The sequence below is a fragment of the Rhinoderma darwinii genome, chromosome 3 (genome assembly GCF_050947455.1).
Source record: "Rhinoderma darwinii isolate aRhiDar2 chromosome 3, aRhiDar2.hap1, whole genome shotgun sequence".
Taxonomy (NCBI): Eukaryota; Metazoa; Chordata; class Amphibia; order Anura; family Rhinodermatidae; genus Rhinoderma; species Rhinoderma darwinii.
In genome coordinates, this window is record NC_134689.1 from 336,413,726 (window position 1) to 336,436,053 (window position 22,328).

Sequence of the window (22,328 nt, forward strand, 5' to 3'; positions counted from 1 at the left end):
TAAAGCAAAGTTGAGGTCAACTTAAACTGGTGCCCACTCCAATAACCCTTTTAGAAGCAAGTAAGGCTGTTTTTTGAAATGTATGCCCCAGAAGAGTAAACATCATTTAGTGCACTACATACAGATGTGTCCACCCTTAACTTTTGCTTTAATTTGGTTAAGGACTCAATTTCTCATAAAACAAATTCAATGCAATATCGCGACATGCTATAAAAACCCTCCACAAGTTGCAATTCATATCACAACCACTGGGAGGTCACACATAAACACATATATAGCATTGACATCTCGTGACAGAGTCTCGCAAAATCATGTATTTTCAAAGCTGGTCATCTCGCGCCACACATCTCAGGATATGTTGAGATATGAGGAAGGGTATGAAAGGACACATCCATATTAACAAAAACAGAAACAATTTTGACATCTACACATACCCACATTGTCCTGAAGACAGCCATAATTTGAGCAGAACTTAGCATATCTGCATTACTGGTCAGGCCTGGCAGTAGCTTTACAAGCTGATTGGCTGATAACGTCTGAAGAATCGTAGGACTGATCCCCAACACCAAGGAACCCAAATGTGACAACACTTCATCTGAGACCTGTGTGTGGGAGATTTGGTTTAATATAGAACGTTCATGTCTACAAAGAAATAATAAAGGTAAATACATAAACTACATGGTGGATTACATTAACACCTAAATATTACATCCATGTGGCTGCTCTAACAATTGATAGTATGGTGGACATTTCAACGACCATGGAATTAATGGCCGACATTTGGTCTTAGAAAAAGTGACATAAAGTCTGAACTACTTAGAACCAATCTTGCACTAATGCATACAGTCATATAAGAGCAGTAGGGGTGGTACTGCCCTCAGGGGATCAGACAAATGAGGAGCTTGCTGTGCCAGTTGCTCCCTCCACCATAGAAAGGATTGTACGAGATTAAGAAAAAGAGTATTTTTTTTTTCCCAAAAAATAAGATGTTACTCTATTCTCTCATGTGATGTGTGTGGTATTGGAGCTCAGCCCAACTCACTTATAATAAAATCGTGTCCTGACCTCTGCATTTATGGGATTTCTAAATGATATATTGTGATACATTGATTTAGGCACACACTGGTTCAGACTCACATTTCCTGGCTTTAGGACCTTCTGAACAAGCTCCCGTGCCTAAAATACATACAGAAATAAATGCAAAATTAAAGTAAATGACAACAATGTACTGTGTGCATACCTACACACATACATGTGAATCCCAATTCGCAGGACTTTTAAGCACCGCCGTTGCTCCACTCAGGAATATTCCCAAAAGGTCTAGAAATGCTTCTTTTATTTAAAAAAAAACCTGCCGCAGAAGCGCTGCAAATATGCTGTGGAAAATCTGCAGCCTTTCCGTCCTGTGTTAATCAAGGCAAAATGTTCTGGTTAGGGCTATGTACAAAACCACTTCATGGCAACGGATCCAATTAAGTTATTTTTGGTCCATTTGGTTTCAGTTTTTCTGCTGCATACTTATCTACTCCTACCGTCAAAAGGCAACAGAAACCTGACAGAACGTAGACCACAGCAATGTGAACAGAGACTTGTTAGCTAAACCCTCTAATAACTGCTACTTTTTACCTCAACATATGATATATTTGTAGTTGTTATTATCACAGTCATTATTATGCTGTTTGGACGTAAATCAGAAAGATCCAAATATAAAGGTTAGATATACAATAAGCTATAACCCAAAACATTTAGTGAAACCAATAAACTGTTAAAACGTCTACTGCCATCTTGTGGACAATATGTAAATTACAGCTCTTTGTGCAGATTTTTATCTGAAGTTGATGTAAAAGCAAATAAAAAAACTTTTTACACAAATCTCAAAGCAACATGCAATATAGGCCTGTCCTTATATTATATCCATAAGTTTCGTGTCTTTCATTCTTTCTAAAGTGTTCTGTCATTGTAATGATAGCGTATGATATGTTCACGTTTCATTATATTAGTGGAGTGAGTCTAATGAATGCTAAATTTGATTTTGCCCTTATGTTTATGATAAAATGACACAGGGTTTTAAGTATTTGAATCTTTGACCTTATCAAGTATCAAGCTGTTTAGCCAATACAGACAGGTAGGTAGATAGATAGATAGATAGATAGATAGATAGATAGATAGATAGATAGATAGATAGATAGTCCACCATCCAGCAGCACCAGTCAGGAATATAGGTGGGTGCACGTCCCAGGAGCCCGATCACTGCTCCCAGATCCTCAATATTCGTCCAATAAGAGACAGCACTCCAATTTGTGATAGAAAAAACGGCTTTTTATTAGCCCCTGTGCGACGTTTCGGCTCTTTACATGGAGCCTTTCTCAAGCATGATGCTTGGTAGTGTGAAAAGTGCTGTCTCTTATTGGACGAATAGATAGATAGATAGATAGATAGATAGATAGATAGATAGATAGATAGATGATAGATAGATAGATAGATAGATAGATAGATAGATAGATAGATAGATAGATAGATAGATAGATAGATAGATAGATAGATAGATAGATAGATAGATAGAACTGCTACAGAGGTTGCTATCACTAACCTGCTATTACTACATATAATAAAGTAGTATTACCTGAGCTGATGTTAGTGTCACTGAGGCCACATCAGAAAGGACAGGAAGCAATTGCTCTGGGCGCAGACCCTGTAGGAAATTGTATCCCAGAGAACGTATGACCACAGATAGTTTGGGGACTGATTCCAAGCTGAAATTTCGAATGTCCTGAAACTGCAGATCACCGAACAGGAATTCCAACATCTAAGCAGACGACAATAAAGAGACACAGGATTAGAGCTTGGAACTGATGACGAATAATGAAACACCATCATTCACATTGTACCTATCCATATTTATCTATGGAAGTCATGCAGAGTAGGCAGTCGTCTAGAGCACTAACAAAGAGGGAAGGGCGGAATTTAAAAAAAAAAGCTATGTTATTCAGCCAATCGATGTTCTCCAGTATAATAGGAAAACTATGGAATGGCGGGGAGAGTAGCGATAAGGGACAGTTGAATGCCCGGGTTATCTTTTGAAACCACCGACTTGGGCAACAACAGAGCACGTCCCGTCCCTGCTTATGAATCAAGAAATCCAGAAAATGGTATAGTATCTTTATTGTCTGTGTTGATTTATTGAACTTCACCGTGGAGTCTGGAAAGAAGTCTCCTCTTCTCACACACTCGAAAAGGTTTCTTCTCAGAGCTAAGGAAATATCCATATTCTGGCCATATGGTTTCAGATCTTGAACATCGGCCTGGCACACACATCTTCCCATTCTGTGGAAAAAACAACAACGTGTCTATAAGATGAGTGTGAGAACAAAGATGATCCGCCAGTTGTCAGAGGTGACCCTACGATACTCACAACTCCACATCCTGCACTGTTATATTTGGTGCCTGTAACACTTTGGATGCAACAATTCTCTGGTATGGAGGAGTTAAATCCCATGGGAGCGAAGGGAGAATATTCACAACCTGATAGAAGAGCAAAAAGGTCAAAAAACATTTGCTTCAATCTGAACCACTCATTAATAGAAAATACTTTTCATTATAGTTTCGAGTGGAGTAGCTGAGGATGGGAGACTGGCGGGGCATGTGCCCCAGGTGATGAGTGTCGTGTAGAGGGGGGACGCCATTAAAACCAAAAGCATGAGTTTTTAATAAAGTGTTAATGAGGAGGACACATACTATTTTGTCAGTAGATTCACATTGCACGGGGGAGGAGAGCAAGGCCATTACCCGTCAGCAGCATGCCCAGGTAGGGCAAGCTTATGATTGGGCCACCGACCCATTTAGGCAAATCCACATACAGGGATTTGTATGCATTAAATTGTGGGGGAGGGGTACTAAGCTGAATATTTGCCCTGGGTGAAAGAGAGGATAACTTTTTCCCTGCATTGCCCCACATAGGGAACTCATGGTTATGATGGGTGACCAAGATTTTTTTTTAGTGTCTGTTGTTTTTAACTGGTGGAGCGGACTGGAATTCATATTGTCCATTATGTTACTGGTCACTGCCTCTTACCTGTTGTGTACTGAGCTGCAGAAACACATCCAATGAGAAGAGAGGAAGCAGATTTCCTACTCGCAGTATAAAAGTGTCGTCCATTCGGGTTAGATTCTGAAACAAGGTTGATCTGCGGAGCCAGAACCCTAGCGCAAGTCACTGTGTTTCGGACTGAGATCCAGCATAGTGACTGAGGACCTGAAGCCTGTACAGGATATCTTACAATTGTTAATAACAGGATCAGTTTTAGAAATCTGCTGCCAGAGGTTTTCAGTGTATCTCTGCCAGTGTGAAAGCATTCAGCATGTACATTGTCAGTTACCAATATGAATAAACAGCCCCGTGACTGTGATCTAAGGAAACGATATAATGAAAATAGCCTCTCACTCCCACAAACTGTACTCAAAATCAATGGGGGGAGATTTATCAAAACTAGCGCAAATGAAATACGGAGTAGTTGCCAATGGCAGCCAATAAGGTTTCTGCTTTCATTTTCTGCAAAATGAAAGGTGAAATTGGTTGATATAGGCAACTACTCCACTTTTACTTTGCCCCAGTGTTGATAAATTTCCTGCTTTATATTTAACTTATTTTTTAAGAAATCGACTGATAATATAATATTAATAAAGTAACTTGTTGAGATTCTTTGGAATAGAGAACTTTTTGTTATTATGGTTTTGTACTACAATAAAAGGCCTCATTCCTTAACCCTATAACAACTGCCCAATGTCTTTTAACAGTGGGCGGTGCAGGTCCCCAATTTACAGCAACATCTTTTGGCGTCACTGTAGAAAAGGCCTATGAGCGCTCCTGTGAACACTTATTCTCTAAGCAGGATATGTAACGAACAGCTCCTGTACATAGGGAAGGCTAGTGAACACAGCTGGGATTAGAGGAAACTCCAACCCCAGATGTTTAATCCTTTGATTGCCGCGGTCAGTAACCGCGGCATGATTAAAAGGGACTCTCCTCTTCGATCGCACAGGAAACCCGGTGACGCAATTAGGGACTGGGGGACCTAGAAAGGACTCCAGGGCTGTCTGTTCAGTATGCCTGCTGTTAGGGAACACATTGTGTTTCCCTAACAGCAGCCTGTGTCATAATAAAACAGTATAATGTAATAGCATGCAGGAATATGCTAATACATTAAAAGTAAACAATAAAGTTGTTAAAAAAAAGTGTAACAAAAAAATAAGAAGAAAAAAGTCTGCAAAAAAGTAATTATTTAGCATAAAATACGTTTTATTGTCCATACATTACATTGAAAAAAAAACTACTAATATTAGGTATCTGCACAACCGTAATAACCCGAAGAATTAACTTAACAGGTAATTTAGCATGAAATGTGACTGGGATTTTAAAAAAAATTAAAAATTAAAAAAAAAAAGAGAAACAATGCCAAAAATCGCCTTTTCTATATTCACGCGACGCAAAAATAAATGACTTAAGTTACACAGTATACAATTTCTCACGCATAAAACAAGGCCTCATATAGCCACGTCAATGAAAAAATTAAAACGTTATGGCTGCTGAAAGACAAAGAGGCAAAAATGAAAAAAATGGAGCTGCTCATTAAGGCATTTTCTGGCCTGGTCATTAATAGGTTAATATGCTTTGATTAAATATTTCAGACTGTCTGGTCATTTCCAAAATGGAGGAGGATCTATACTACTACAAGATATTACATGAGCTTACATATAGAACATGAAGAAAATGTCATCAACGCTTCAACTGAGACAGAACTGAATAATACAGGGACATAAATAAAATACAAAAGGGCAACATAGCAAAGGGCTCCTACCACCTTTTCCCACTGAGCACATCTTCTGCACAAAGGACAACGCACAGCAGAAAGCCAACACTGTCTTTTTACAGAGGAGCAATGTCCCTGCATTTCAGTGGGTCCCCATAACAACTGCTAATGCTGCTACTGCTCTAGATAGGCCCATGACATCATCCAAATTGCAATTATTTGGGTACTATTTTCACTCCTTAGATGATCAGCCGTAGGCAAAGTTCCAAGACTTATAAAATAGATATATTAGCATTACTAGAGAAACTTACACCTCCTTGTCGTCTTGTAGTGGAGGTAGAAGCCCTATAAGCTCATCAGGTTCCAGATAATGTAAAAAGGGGACAACATCATAGAAGAGAAGAGGCTCAGAGGTCACTATGACTGAGAGCAGTGTGGACACAATCATAGAAAAGTAGTCATCTGAAACCTGGAAGGCAAACCAAGAGTAGATTTGAAAAGAGACGGAAAATTCTTTAATATATCCTGCAAAAACAAGGTTTTAATAAAGGTTTGATGACATTAATCTAGCATGAGGTTGGATTATTGCCTCTTTACAATTGGCTCATCAATAGCTTCTGTATAATATCGGGCTATTTATAGTCAAGGATGATGGGTAACAGAGTTACTATAATATGTTGCCATATGTAGCATCTGAGCAACAGCGGATATATAATACTCCTGGGCAACCGGGCTTAATTATGGAGACCTACCCGAATATTAAAACTGTGAAAACTATTCTTTAATATCTTACTTCTATGCTGTGTGATCACTTGAAGTTTCCCCCCAAAGCCTGAGCTGCTTAAGGCTTGGTTTACACGACCTATTTTCAGACGTATACGAGGCGTATTATGCCTCGATTTACGCCTGAAAATACGGCTCCAATACATCGGCAAACATCTGCCCATTCATTTGAATGGGTTTGCCGACGTACTGTGCCGACGACCTGTCATTTACGCGTCGTCGTTTGACAGCTGTCAAACGACGACGCGTAAAATAACAGCCTCGTCAAAGAAGTGCAGGACACTTCTTTGGACGTAATTTGAGCCGTTTTTCATTGATTCCAATGAAGAACAGCTCACAATTACGGCCGTCAAAGACGCCTCGCAAAATGCGAGCACGAGCAATTACGTCTGAAATGACGGAGCTGTTTTCTCCTGAAAACAGCTCCGTAATTTCAGACGTAAATGCAGTTAGCGTGTGCACATACCCTTACTGAGAGGTTCTAAAGGCAACATGTCCCGTCTGATTCCCGTCAGTTTCAGTGTTGTCATGGAGACTATATATTGATCCAAATCACAACATACTCCAATGTCTCCTTTATACTTTGCCTGAAGAGTAACTTCACTTTCATCAAACTTTTGATATGTCATAAAGATATATCAGAAGTTTAGATCGGTTTAAGTTTAGAAGGCTCACATCTGCCTTCTCAACATGTGAGTCACTGGATGTCAACGTACTGTAGTCACTTATATGGTCTGCAGAGTGCCTGTGTAGAATTGGTATCTATCACTATATTGTCACTGTATGGTGGTAATATTGATCTTTGTTTAGTGGATTTTATTCAGTAACATTATGGTGGCATTATTCAGTCACTATGTGGTGGTAATATGTGGTCATGGTGTGGCAGTATTATTCAGTATCAGTATGGGGGTATTATTCAGTCACTATGTGGTGGTAATATGTGGTCATGGTCTAGAGGTATTATTCAGTAACAGTATGGGATTATTATTCAGTCACTGTGGTTTTGGTGTGGCAGTATTATTCAGTAACAGTATGGAGGTATTATTCAGTAACAGTATACATGTATTATTCAGTAACAGTATGGAGGTATTATTCAGTAACAGTATGGAGGTATTATTCAGTAACAGTATACATGTATTATTCAGTAACAGTATGGAGGTATTATTCAGTAACAGTATGGAGGTATTATTCAGTAACAGTATACATGTATTATTCAGTAACAGTATGGAGGTATTATTCAGTAACAGAATGGGGGGTATTATTCAGTAACAGTATGGGGGGTATTATTCAGTCACTATATGGTTATGGTGTTGCGGTATTATTCAGTAACAGTATGGGGATATTATTCAGTCACTCTGTGGTTATGGTGTGGCGGTATTATTCAGTAACAGTATGGGCATATTATTCAGTCACTCTGTGGTTATGGTGTGGCGGTATTATTCAGTAACAGTATGGGGATATTATTCAGTCACTGTGTGGTTATGGTGTGGCGGTATTATTCAGTAACAGAATGGGGTTATTATTCAATCCCTATGTGGTAATGGTGTGGTAGTATTATTCAGTAACAGTATGGGGGGTATTATTGTCCCTATGTGGTTATGGTGTGGTGGTATTATTCAGTAACAGTATGGGGGTATAATTCATTCACTATGTGGTTGTGGTGTGGTGGTGTTATTCAGTAACAGAATGGTGGTATTATTCAGTCACTATGTGGTGGTAAGATGTGGTCATGGTGTGGAGGTATGGTAGTATTATAAAAAATAACAAAAAATTGTTATGTTAGTGCTATCTGATTGTGCATGTGCTATACCCTATGACCCTACACACCTCCATCTCTGGTGTAGGGACTCATGAAAGCATAGCATAAAGGGATAGCCTACAGCAAACAATTGAGAAGTGAGGTTACCGGTCCTCACTTTTTCTAAATGAAAGAAAAACAATAATAAAAACAAAAAGTATAAATAAATGATAAAAATAATATAAAAATACTAAATAGTTCAGATAAGCACTACAAATGGAAACATAACCATTTTTTGTTGATCTACCTTACTACTTTATAAGTGTCAATGTAAAGTGCGAAAGCACTAGAAACAAAGATACACTGGTACATTGGTGTCATAATCTAACTATGCCAATGTGATACACGAATCAAGTAATCACGGTTAGGTGATAACAACAATATATCCCTAAGGATTAAATACTCAGTGAGAAGTAACAGTATGGTGGCATTATTAGGTCACTATGTAGTACTAATTTGTGGTCATGGTGTGGGGGTTTTATTCAGTAACAGTATAGTAGTATTGTTCAGTCACTATGTGGTGGTAATATGTGATCTTGGTGTGGAGGTATTATTCAGTAAGGCCCCATGCACACAACCATGCCCGCAATCACGGCCTGCGATTGCGGGCATGGCCGGCCGCTGACTGACAGCCGCATTTTCGGGCCGTGCTCCCATACAAAGTATGGGAGCACGGCCCGCAAAATGCGAAAGAACGGACATGTTCCATAATTCCCGGAACATTTCCACGGCACTGACACCCTTCCGTAGTGCTACGGAAAGGTGTCAGTGTTCAATGAAAGTGGATGGCTCCATTTTTGCGGACCGCAATTGCGGTCCGCAAAAACGGAGGTTTTTTGCTGTCGTGTGCATGGGGCCTTACAGTATGCCGGTATTATTCAGTCACTATGTGGTCATGGTGTGGCGGTATTATTCAGTAACAGTATGATGGTATTTTTCAGTCACTACGTGGTGGTAATATGTGATCTTGGTGTGGAGGTATTATTCAGAAATAGTATGCCGGTATTATTTAGTCACTATGTGGTCATGGTGTGGCGGTATTTTTCAGAAATAGTATGCCGGTATTATTTAGTCACTATGTGGTCATGGTGTGGCGGTATTATTCAGTAACAGTATGGTGGTATTATTCAGTCACTACGTGGTGGTAATATGTGATCTTGGTGTGGAGGTATTATTCAGTAACAGTATGCCGGTATTATTCAGTCACTATGTGGTCATGGTGTGGCGGTATTATTCAGTAACAGTATGCCGGTATTATTCAGTCACTATGTGGTCATGGTGTGACGGTATTATTCAGTAACAATATGGTGGTATTATTCAGTCACTACGTGGTGGTAATATGTGATCTTGGTGTGGAGGTATTATTCAGTAACCGTATGATGGTATTATTTAGTCACTATGTGGTAGTAATATGTGGTCATGGTATGGTGGTATTATTTGTCTCTTGTTTAGTGGTGTCATTGGTAATATTGACCTTGGTATACTGGGTTTTGTTTAGTAACAGTATGGCAATATTTGTTCCTTGTATAGTGGATAGTGGTATTATGTGGTAACTTTATGACTGTATAACTTATAGATATGTCTTATAGCTCTGTTGTTTTTGAGACTTGCAATGCCACTAGGGCCAACACATCCAAGCAAGACGGGAGGGGCAAGTGCAAAATTTGCTCTGGGGGCCTATAGTTACGCCACTGATGCTATGGTCTGGTTCACGGGACAGGCCGTGACAAGTATCTGACATGAGACAGCCACCTGACAAGTATGACGGAGCCCAGGCTACCAGTCTGACAACAACAACAACAAAAAACTCTATTTTATGTTAACTTCTACATTTACATAGAAACCACAAACTTTTTACTTCTATAGACATGCTGTGCAAAAAAAAGATCTAAGTACCAAAGGCTATTGTTACATATTGCAACAACCAATATGTAACAAAAGCTGACAAAATGAAGGCATATGCTTGTAATATTTAGGAATACCTGTAAGGAGGTCTGGTTCTGTGACAGGATGCTAAGGAAATATTTTGCAGACTTGGGCTGAAGAGAGGAGATGCACACTTTTAGTTCAGACACTGTAAGATTGAATAGCATCTGTTGGTAGAAACAAATATAAAATGTTTGATATCTTGATGACCAATCATTATCTGTATATACTTTTCAAGAATATATATCACTGAGATAAACTATCACAAAATCTTTGCCCACAAAACAAACCCATCAATGAAAAAGCGAAACTAGAAAATTGTACTTTTATTATACTGCATAAAACACAACCCAAAATAATCGATAAATCATAAAATCACTCAATTACATTTGAATCGCTCGGGGTGTCTTTTTTCAGCTGTACTAACTATGTAACTATGTAACTATGTAACTATGTACTTAAACATAGTATTCGGCCAATATAGCAAATGACCCTGAACTCACCCTAGCACTACACACCCAACCTAGGCAGAGTAATATCCCCAGAAAGGGTGGTCCTTAACATCGTATCCCTAAAGGAACTAATGTGCCCTAAAGACCAATTTGATTGATAAAAATTTAAAGCACAAACAAACAATATTGTCCCAAAAATTAGTTATCATTAGTCCCTAATATTGTGGATATTATTGTTTTAATATGCCTTAAATTTACATCTGCCAAAATAGACTTTTGGGCACATTACAGGAATAGGTTCCTTTGCGGTCCCACCTTTTTTTGTGCAGTGATTTTACCCGGGCTTAGGTGTATAATTCAAGGAGGAGTTTGGGGTCATTTGCTATATTAGCTATTAAGTACTATGTTGAATTCCTCCGAGCGCTACAAATGGAATCGAGTGATATCCATTTAGAGAGAGCTATTATTCATAGGGTTTATACACGGATTATCTTGGTATGTGATATTGACTTTATATGTTGATTATCCTAGCACATGCCTTATCGTGCATTTCTATTCCTGATCTATATCAGCTACCATTGGCGACTGCTATTTTTATAACTGCTTTTATGAGCTATTAATTATGTTGAGCTGTTTTTAATTGCAGACATAAACAATACGGGGGTTGTCCGCATTTAATTATTTTAGATTTATTATTATTTATTTATGGAATAGGAAATCATACAGTTTTCTGATATACATGTATTATAAATTCTGCTCACATACATTTTGTATATCAGTATAGTAGGCCCCTCTTTCTGTAGAATAGTATAGACCACATATTATCCCTGTGTAATGCATCCATGGGCTAACTGAATAGGATTAAACATGGCGTCCGTCATGTGACCCCCCCCCCTTACATTATGTGACCCCTAGCATATAGTTAGCAACAGGGTTACATGATGTACATTTGTTAACATAGAAGACACATCCCTGGGCTACATGAATAGGAGCAATGGTGGAATAATAACGAACAAACACTTCACTGTGCGTGTATTTACATATAAAATGGCTGCCTGTCTCTAAGTGATATGGTTATGTAGTTAATAAAGTTAACTGTAAAAAAAAAAAAAACACAAAGAAGACATGAAGACTATTTAAAGGTAATGTGTCGCTAGAAAAACATTTTTTTTTTTTTTTAGTTAAACAGTTAGTGTATAGGTGATTAGACATTGTTCTAATTTTTTTATTTTTTTCACGAGTCAGGAAATATTATAAATTAGATTCTAATTTATAATATTTCCCAGCGCTGGTCACTAGATGGAGCAATTCCAAAAATTGCAGCATTGCATGTGGTAAAGCAACCACATTGCTTTATGCTGCAAAATTTTAGAAAAATCCCTCGCTCTAGTGAGCTCTCAGAATCCCCCCTCCTTTATCCTGGCTAGTGCCGGGAGAAACGAGGGGATTGATTGGTCAAACCTCCTACACTGTGTGTCGCCTTTTTTTGAGCTAACACACAGTGTAGTAGGTTTACATACAGTAGTAAACACACAGTAAAACACGAACAAACATAGAAATAACTTACCTGCTCCTGCCGCCGCCGCTCCCTCCGGTCCGTCCGCTCCGTCTGATACCGCCGCTCCTAGTGCACAAGTCCGTAAGCCGCGACCGGAAGTAGTAATCTTACTGTCCGGCCGCGACTTCCGGTCCACAGGAAAATGGCGCCGGACGTTGCACAGTTCAACTTGGACTGTGTGGGAGCGGCGCATGCGCCGTTCCCACACAGATGGCGTACAGCATAGTGGATGGAACGGGCCCCGTTCGCATTCACTATGGGACTGTATGTGCCATATTCCATGTCTGTATGTGTCGTTAATCGACACATACAGAAATGGAAAAAAAAATGGCAGCCCCCATAGGGAAGAAAAAGTGAAAAAATAAAAAAAGTAAAACACAAACACAGAAATAAATAAAAAAAATGTTTAATAACACACTAAAGTCAAATTGACCTAAAAACATTTTTTTTTTTTTTTTAGTTAAACAGTTAGTGTATAGGTGATTAGACATTGTTCTAATTTTTTTATTTTTTTCACGAGTCAGGAAATATTATAAATTAGATTCTAATTTATAATATTTCCCAGCGCTGGTCACTAGATGGAGCAATTCCAAAAATTGCAGCATTGCATGTGGTAAAGCAACCACATTGCTTTATGCTGCAAAATTTTAGAAAAATCCCTCGCTCTAGTGAGCTCTCAGAATCCCCCCTCCTTTATCCTGGCTAGTGCCGGGAGAAACGAGGGGATTGATTGGTCAAACCTCCTACACTGTGTGTCACCTTTTTTTGAGCTAACACACAGTGTAGTAGGTTTACATACAGTAGTAAACACACAGTAAAACACGAACAAACATAGAAATAACTTACCTGCTCCTGCCGCCGCCGCTCCCTCCGGTCCGTCCGCTCCGTCTGATACCGCCGCTCCTAGTGCACAAGTCCGTAAGCCGCGACCGGAAGTAGTAATCTTACTGTCCGGCCGCGACTTCCGGTCCACAGGAAAATGGCGCCGGACGTCGCACAGTTCAACTTGGACTGTGTGGGAGCGGCGCATGCGCCGTTCCCACACAGACGGCGTACAGCATAGTGGATGGAACGGGCCCCGTTCGCATTCACTATGGGACTGTATGTGCCATATTCCATGTCTGTATGTGTCGTTAATCGACACATACAGAAATGGAAAAAAAAATGGCAGCCCCCATAGGGAAGAAAAAGTGAAAAAATAAAAAAAAGTAAAACACAAACACACAAATAAATTAAAAAATGTTTAATAACACACTAAAGTCAAATTGACCTAAAAACATTTTTTTTCGTGACACTGGTCCTTTAAGAGCTGCTCCTACACAGACACTGACCGACATGATGAGACGCTGCTGCCGGTAGAAATAATTTACATTACTCAGTAAAATACTACTAGCCTGCTAGTTACCTGGAAAGTGTTACCTGAATGCCAGTGGTCACATGATGTGTGGGTGGTGGGTCACATGACTGACACCATGTTTAGTCCATTCAGTTATCCTATGGATGCATTTCTATGGACTAATCTGCGGGCTATACCATATTTTGTTTTAGACAGAGGCTATCGCACTGATATAAGAAATGTATATAAGCGGAATTTAAAATACATGTATATTAGAAAACTGTATGATTTCCTATTCTATAAATAAAAAAATATATTAAACACATAAAAACCGGACTACCCCTTTAAGTTTTATAGTTTTGCCTTTTCAGTGATAGGTGACTTTTCATTAGTAATTGAACATTTAACATACTTCAATAATGGTCCAGGACTGGGATATTGATTGTTCTTCTATGAGGAGAAGCAGTGTATTCTGTAAATAGAAGAATTCGACAAACTGAATACTATATGAATGTATCTTTTCTTGTTCCATTTAGCCTATTATTCATCAGCCGGTTGTTATATATGACCCAAAACTTCCTTGTGGTCACCAGTTACTTGATATGCAAGCATTGAGTAACTATTGCTGTATAAGGCCCATTCATATGGCAATCCAAATTCTAGAATATATACAGATGGCCTTAGGCAATCACTTAGGGTGACTTGGGGGTAATTCATTTTTAGGTGTGCATACAATCTGTGAATATTGAATAACCAATGAAATTCTAGCAATTACGTTGCTTAACCTGATTTTTTTTTTTTTTGAATAAACATTGATCAAATCTGACATTTCGAAATTTATCACAATTACTAAAATGGAATTATCCCAAAATATATGAAATGTTATTATGTAAAATAAGTGAACCAACCCCAAATGTCTGTAGAAGTTCTGTCTTCTGTTTTTTTTGCAGTGTTTCTTGGGAGATGACGTTCAGTATAGCATGCAGAACTTGAAATTGTATACCAGAAACATCTGACAAAGAAAGGATTTGCATATCCGCTAGAAGAAGAAGGAGGATTATGGAGGTGTCCACAGCTTGGGTGTACAGTGTGGTGATACTGGTAGTTGGCAGATTGAGGGTGGCATTTTGTAGGTAGCAGATACCGATGGGGAGGAAACTGGCCACTATGAGACCATTCCCTGGACATACATTGCTGAGATCAACACTGCAATTCCACTGAAGCTGCCTCTTATCATTCTCAGAGAGACAGGCATCTGTCTCATTCAACACATTGGTCGTAGAACATATGTAGGTTATCCATGAGGTCCTTGGATCATTAGAAAGCTTTGATAGCAGGCTTGACTGTGAACACACACATGGGTAGTGAAGTTTTCTTTTTCTAGTACCCAACACTTTAGAGACTGGTCAAGAACCAAGGATCCTGTTTCCCAGTTGGCATAATTACAGTCATGGTTTTGAGCCGTCCATAATTCAATGGTGTCATTGCAAATTGCCTCCTTTTGGCTGTCACATATACTATGCAGGTATAGCTCATGATTGTAGGTATTGCAGAAAGCTCCTATAGAGCCAGGCACAGAGGATATGTTCCCCCACTCCTTGTATCTGCACACAGCTTTCACTAAATTCTCCAACTGGTTTTCACTTTGGGATCCGCATACAGGTCTGAGCCATGAGTTTTCAGAATATAGAGACAACTGAGAGAGAAGAGTTGGATCTGAGCACACACCTGTGATAAAGTTCAACAGATCTGTTGCCCAACAAGCCTTCACTACCACTGGATGAACATAGGCCCCATGCCAGCTGTAATAAGAGCATAATTTATTACCCCATGAACAGCTGCCATTTGCTTTTTGGGATGTTGTTGCATTGCAGAATGTGTTTAAAAATATATCCTGATCATACGCGGCACAAAATTTTATCAAAGAAATATCCAGATTGGTTGCATTTGAATATTGGTTGTGACATTGCACAAGGGAGTAATTCGGAACCCCGGAAACTGATGTAGGGACAAGAGGGGTACACATGGGCTTTAACCAGAAGTTTTGTGGCTGTGTTTTGATTAGAGTGTAAAAGGTTAAATTGGAGCAAAGGTAATTAAAGAAGTTTTCCTGATCATACGACCAGCAGAATTCCACCATTAATGGCGTGAAGGTCATGGTTTGTGAATAGTCACATACATCCCATACCAGCATTTGTGTTAAGACATTAGAAGTACTTAACTTGTAACACAAATTCAGCGTCCATGTAAGAGCTGGACCTTCACTGATGGCCCCCAGAGTCCGGGAATTATTGCACACAGTCATCATAAAACTCATTGTATCATTTTTGCTGCATAAATACACTGTAGAGAAGTCTACCGGCCCCATCCACGCTTCTGCACCAGGGAGCCACTTTCCATAATTGCAGAGATCTGATGTTTGAGGTGGTGAGATGGAGCCAAAACAGAAAGATTTAACCCAGGTCAGGTTTTGGTTTTCACTTAAGTATTTCAGGACGGTGCTATTCCGGCAAATGTACTGCATAGAGCCCTGAGCATCCCAGTCAGCACAATATTTTACCAAGGAAATCTGTAGAGTTGTTAAATCCCATGTTGAATAGCGACATGTCTTATTTGGGTCACAGGTTGGCGCTTCTTGAATAGAGGTTTCTTGAAACAACTTATCATAAAACTGAAAATGATTGCATAAAAAATCTGAGAGTGTTACATTGTCAAATCTCCAACAATATGACACTAGAAATGGTGGAGGACTCGCGGTCCCCCAGGAGGAATACTCACACAGACTCCACACAATGAACTTTTTTATAAGTGTTGAAGAATTCCAGAAGAGAGTCAGAACTCGAACTAGATTGTGATTATTGCAAACTGAAAGGAATATTTTTTCTAGTTCAGTTTTATTACAGTTCAGACAGGACTGGAAATGGATGTTTAGCAGAGAATCTGTACAGTTGGAGATGTTACCGGTAATCTCCGCGTTGCAAAATATTGCTACCCAACTCGTTTCTGTGTTATTTTTGAGTAATTTTACAAGAAAGGAATTCCCACAAATATATGTCTGAAAGTGCGTCGCATCTTGTACTGCACAGTAACCCAATACTGATGGGTTCAGATCAGTTCGATTCCATAGGTTGTAACTACAGACGGTTTGGTTTGTGCTATTCCCAGTACACGAGATATTTGAGTTCCCAATTAGCTCAGTGTTCTGGAGAAAAGTTTTGTGACTACAAAGGTATGAATTTAGTTGCTGTTGGTCAATTAGCCAACATAAGTCCACAGCTGAAGACGTGGGACTACTAGAGTCCCATGTTGTGTAATTACATACACGATTTATACAAAACTGCAACACCCAACTATTGTTTGTATCTTTGGTCAGAGTAAGGAGCAGACTTGGATTGTTACACACATACAATAAAAACTGGGTCTCCTCTATTTGGCTACAATAAGCAACTATAGATGGATCCACAAGTAATTCAGACTGGGTACCATTGTCGGTCTTGTGCCACAACGTATAGTTACACTCTTTTTCTGAAGGAACTGGCATAACATTTTGACACAGAATACCAAGCCATGAATTGGATTCATCGGTGAGCAGTTTTTGAAGAACCTTAAGAGATCTACAAACATACTGTGTGAAACGATCCCCATCTGTCTCCACACAGAAGGCCACAGTGGAAGGATTTACTATCTGGAAAGGCCATTGCTCATAGTTGCAGAGTTCCCGTACAAGATATGTACTGGCTACGTTCGTTGGTGGTACCGTTACACAGGTTGGGTCAAGCCATTGATTGTCCACATTTGCTTTTAGTTGATCCAATACATTTGGATTTGAGCAGAGAAATGATGTGAACTGATCTTGATCATTGAGCCAGCAATAGGCAACTGAAAAAGCGGTGACAACATTGCCTTCCCAGGAAACATAGTGACATATATTTGCAGGATTGGTATTGTATGCACAAAATCCTAGCAGCCAATTATTAGCTGACTGGCTGGCAAGTTGATTTAGAAGCTTCTGATCTCCACAAACTGAGCGAATGAACTGTTCTCGGTCGCTTTCACTACACGTAGACACATCAGAAGGGGACACTGTGCTTGAATTATCCCATGTTTCATAAGCACAGCTGACAGTGGCAGATCTCACAGCTCTAACCGTCCTGTTATTGCATTGGTCACTAAGAAGATCCGACAATAGTGAGAAGAACGTTGTACAGAACTGAGTGTCCATTTGAGTTGACTGAGAAGATGTGAGAACCAAGCACAGGGTTTGCAGGCTCCCGCTAATGGAATGATACATAGAGTTGCATACATTGTTCAATGCAGGAAACAAGCGATCAGAGCAGATTTTCAAGAAAGTTGGGAAGTCAGATTTCATGGAGACACCAAGAATCTGCGATTGGATAGAAGGTGGTGTGACCAGTGGCAAATTAAGAAAGCCCCAGCTCAGATTCTGAGACATACCCCTGTAATAAAACACAAATAAGACAAGTTGAGTACAGGGACCCCAAGGAAACATTAAAAAATAAATAAATAATGAATGATTACATAAACTTAGATGTAAAGATATCAGAAGCCTTAGTAAAATGACATTAAGTATAAGGATTTTGACAGTAGTTATTTACCATAACAAAAGGTGCTTCAGATCTCCTGAAAGAGAAGAACACAAGATGTTGAAGTTTAGATGTTCAGCCTTTAGACCATAATCTTGACTTTTAGGGTATGTTCACACGAGGGCATTACGTCCGTAATTGACGGACGTATTTCGGCCGCAAGTACCGGACCGAACACACTGCAGGGAGCCGGGCTCCTAGCATCATACTTATGTACGACGCTAGGAGTCCCTGCCTCGCTGCAGGACAACTGTCCCATACTGAAAACATGATTACAGTACGGGACAGTTGTCCTGCAGCGAGGCAGGGACTCCTAGCGTCGTACATAAGTATGATGCTAGGAGCCCGGCTCCCTGCAGTGTGTTTGGTCCCGTACTTGCGGCCGAAATACGTCCGTCAATTACGGACGTAATGCCCTCGTGTGCACATACCCTTACAGGCCTCAATTTATTATTTAGACTGCACAAGGCACAGCATTAACAGATGTAGTAACCTCAGAGTCTCTTTTGCATCTTTTCACTTAGATTAAAGAAGCACTCCATCAAATTGTTCTTCTGCTCATATCATGCTAGCTCACTGGCAATATTCTAGCATTGTCATTTGTGTCTTCCCAGGTCAGTTGCATCTATACATATTGAACGCTTTATTATGGACAGCTGTGTCATATGATCACAGTCTGACCACCAAAATAGACCATGCAATCATGTGTGAACAGGAGGTCAGTTTCTCCTGTGTGACTGACTTCCTGTGAACTACAGGATTACATCATCACCAATCAAATCCCTCCGGGCAGCTCTGAGACCCCTCCCCTCCCCACCCAGCTCCACCCTCCTTGTTCCTTTGTATGTCACAAAAATAAAGGTAGTCCTGGTGGAATAAGGATCAAGATGGCCAGGAATAGTTAATCCATTCTAGGAACGATATTCGATAAGTATAGCCTGGCACCTCCAGATGCATAGCTATAGGGGGTGCGGAGGTTGCAGTTGTACCAGGGGCCTTGATGACTAAGGGGGCCTAAAGGCTATATACGAAGACACCAGTATTATAAATGGCACATGGTAGGTGGTAGGACCTGTTACAGATTTTTCACTGGGATCCTGGAGGTCCACATTACCTGAGCATCTAGGCATCTCCTTGATAAAAAAAATTTATTTATTGAAAAACACCAGTGATATTTCACATCAAGGGCAAACAGAGACAGCAGAGATCACCTGTGTAACAACATTATATAAGACCTTATGCCTTATTCACACAAACTGTGAAAACGTCCGTCACACAGCTACATAAAAATCAATGTGTTTCTATGGGGCTATTCACACAGTGTTTTTTTTAATGGACTGTTTGAACGGCCCATGAAAAAAATAGGACATGTCCTATTTTTGACTGTTTTCATGGATCCCTCAATAGATTCGTCTATGAGGGAGCTGTGAACACGGGTCCCGCACGTATGCAAATCAGCCGAGAAAAGCCATGTGAATAAGGGATAACTTTCTCACGCCAAATAAGCGTGAGGTGCCTGTCTATTGCACCCTTATCATGGCTCACTGGAAAATCCTTCATTGATGTGCCAATTTTTCTGATGGTTCACACTTTATGGTCCATAGGAATCTTTTGTACCGTACCAGGCTGCAAGCTTCATTACTTAAAGGGGTTGTCCAGGAAAAAAAATCTAAAAAGTGTCCCCCAGCCTTGATTTGCCTTCCCTAATAGCCCCTATTAAACTTCTAACCAGTTTCTGTTTGATTTCCATCGTTACTGCTGCTCTTTCTGTTTGTTTACATCCCTTGCTGTTTGTTTACATCCCTTACTGTCTGTTTCCTGTCTTGTAACCCACCATACCCATGATCCCCTGCTGCATCTGAGGAGACAGTTGCAACCCCCCTTCCTCCAAAGCACCTCAGCTATTTGCATTCTGCCACACCCCACCAATGTTCACAGGTTCTTCCCTGCTATAATTCCAGGCAGCTCCCTCCCTACACGCTGTCCTACACACTAATAATCATCATTATCCTTTGTGTCTCCATCTATCCCTGATCTAAGTACAGGCACCCATCTCCCTCCCCCACCCCTCTTACAGCCTGATAAATGTAAGTCTGCCCCCTCCACCTATGTCAGACATCTTGGTACACACAATCCAGTCAGCACATTTTCCGCACCTGCTGCTGGATCTGTTCCAAGAGATCCTATATTAGGCCCTGTTCACACTGAGTTTTTTGCTGGCAGAAAATTATGACTCAAAATTCTGTCTTGAATTTTGAAGCAGATTTTGACCAGCCTGCACGCCACTTGCCGCATTTTTTGCCATTGAGCGCCGCGGGCCAAAAGGCAGCGAAAAATGCTTTCTCTGCCTCCCATGTCAATGGTACGTCAGAGATGTAAACGCCCAGAGATGGGGATTGTCGCTTCTTTTTTCCGCTAACCGGTTTTACCGCCCACAGGAAAAAAACGCCTACACCTCCCATTTAAATCAATAGAAGAAGTTTTCTGACCTTTTTGGCGCGTTTTTCGATGCGGTTTCTACGTTAAAACATGTAAAAAAAACGGCAGAACATGCCTCACGTTTCTTCCCGCGATCGGTAAAACCGGCTCACGGGAAAAAGAAGCGAGATGCCCTATGCCCTATCTTCGGGCATTTACTCCTCTGACGTCCCATTGACATGGGAGGCAGAGAAAGCGTTTTTCATTGCGTTTTTGCCTGTGGCGCTAAATGACTGCGGCCAAAAAACGCTGTGAAAAACGTGGCAAATGGCATGCAGGCAGATCAAAATCGGCCTCAAAATTCCAGACAGAATTTTTAGGCAGAATTTTCTGCCTGCAAAAAACTCTGTGTGAACAGGGCCTTACAGTGAATCAAACGCCAAACACTACTCCAAACAATGTTAAAACTTTTTTTTTTAACATAATTTACTATAAATGTATGTAAGTGTCTCTCACTATTATTTACTATATATATATATATATATATTTATATATACACACACACAGATCAAGCAATATAACCACATCCTGTTATATATATATATGCATATGTGTGTGTATATATACATACATACATACATACACATAGGCATAGAAGGGGGCGTGTTAGAGGAGAGACAAGGCAGCCAGGCAGCGCAGAAAATCCTAGAGTGAAGGAGGAGGAGGTGTGGACGACGACATAGGAGGAGGGGGGAGTGCTCTATGATTGATGACGCTCCATGTCTTTGCTAAGACAGCACTTCCGACTGTGTAGAGACATCCACTAACTTTAGGCTCTATTCACACGACAGGGTCCGAGTGTCAGCCGATAAAAACAGCGGTTTTGGTCCGTTTTTCTCGGCCGTTTTGCATCCGTTTCAATTTCATTTGTACATTTTCTGCCACACACTGCCCTCTGTAGATACTGCCACACACTGCCCTCTGTAGATAATGCCACACACTACCTTCTATAAATACTGCCACAGCCCCTGTAGGTAATGCCACACAGTCCCCCCTGAAGGTAATGCCACACAGCTCCACTTGTAGGTAGTGCCACACAGCTCCCCTGTAAGCAATGCCACACAGCCCCCCTCTAGGTAATGCCACACCCCCCTGTAGGTAGTGCCACACAGCCCCCCTGTATGTAGTGTCGCATAGCCCCCCTGTAGGTAGTGCCACACAGCCCCCATGTAAGCAATGCCACACAGCGCCCCTGTAAGCAATGCCACACAGCCCCCCTGTAAAAAATTCCGCACAGCCCCCTGTAGGTAATGCCGCACAGCCCCCTGTAGGTAATGCCACATGGCCCCCCTGGAGGTAATGCCACACAGCCCCCCCTTTAGGTAATGCCACACTGCCCCCCCTGTAGGTAATGCCACACGGCCCACCTGTAGGTAATGCCACAAAGTCCCCTTGTACATAGTCACCCCCCTTCCTGTAGGGGACGGCTCCAGGAGAAGTCCCTCACTTCACTGTCCATATATGGACAGTGAAGTGAGGGACTTCTCCTGGATCGGAATACCCGGCCACAGCGGTGGGGATTCCGCTTCAGAAGTCCCTGACGTCACTGTGTCCATATATGGAAAGTGAAGGCAGGGACTTCTCCT

The 22,328-nt window shown here is 40.6% G+C and overlaps 1 protein-coding gene across 1 annotated transcript; it reads right to left on the reverse strand.

The window, feature by feature from the left end:
* Nucleotides 1–636: 636 nt before the first annotated feature.
* Nucleotides 637–15,006, reverse strand: LOC142750490 (putative stereocilin-like protein). Its single transcript, XM_075859492.1, has 10 exons — nucleotides 14,569–15,006; nucleotides 14,073–14,132; nucleotides 10,371–10,481; nucleotides 6,119–6,276; nucleotides 4,073–4,259; nucleotides 3,413–3,522; nucleotides 3,192–3,324; nucleotides 2,624–2,806; nucleotides 1,138–1,176; nucleotides 637–642 (listed from the first exon to the last, which is right to left on the reverse strand). Exons 5-10 carry the CDS (start codon nucleotides 4,154–4,156, stop codon nucleotides 637–639), a joined length of 555 nt encoding a protein of 184 aa, XP_075715607.1. The 5' UTR covers nucleotides 4,157–4,259; nucleotides 6,119–6,276; nucleotides 10,371–10,481; nucleotides 14,073–14,132; nucleotides 14,569–15,006.
* Between the last annotated feature and the right edge of the window lie 7,322 nt (nucleotides 15,007–22,328).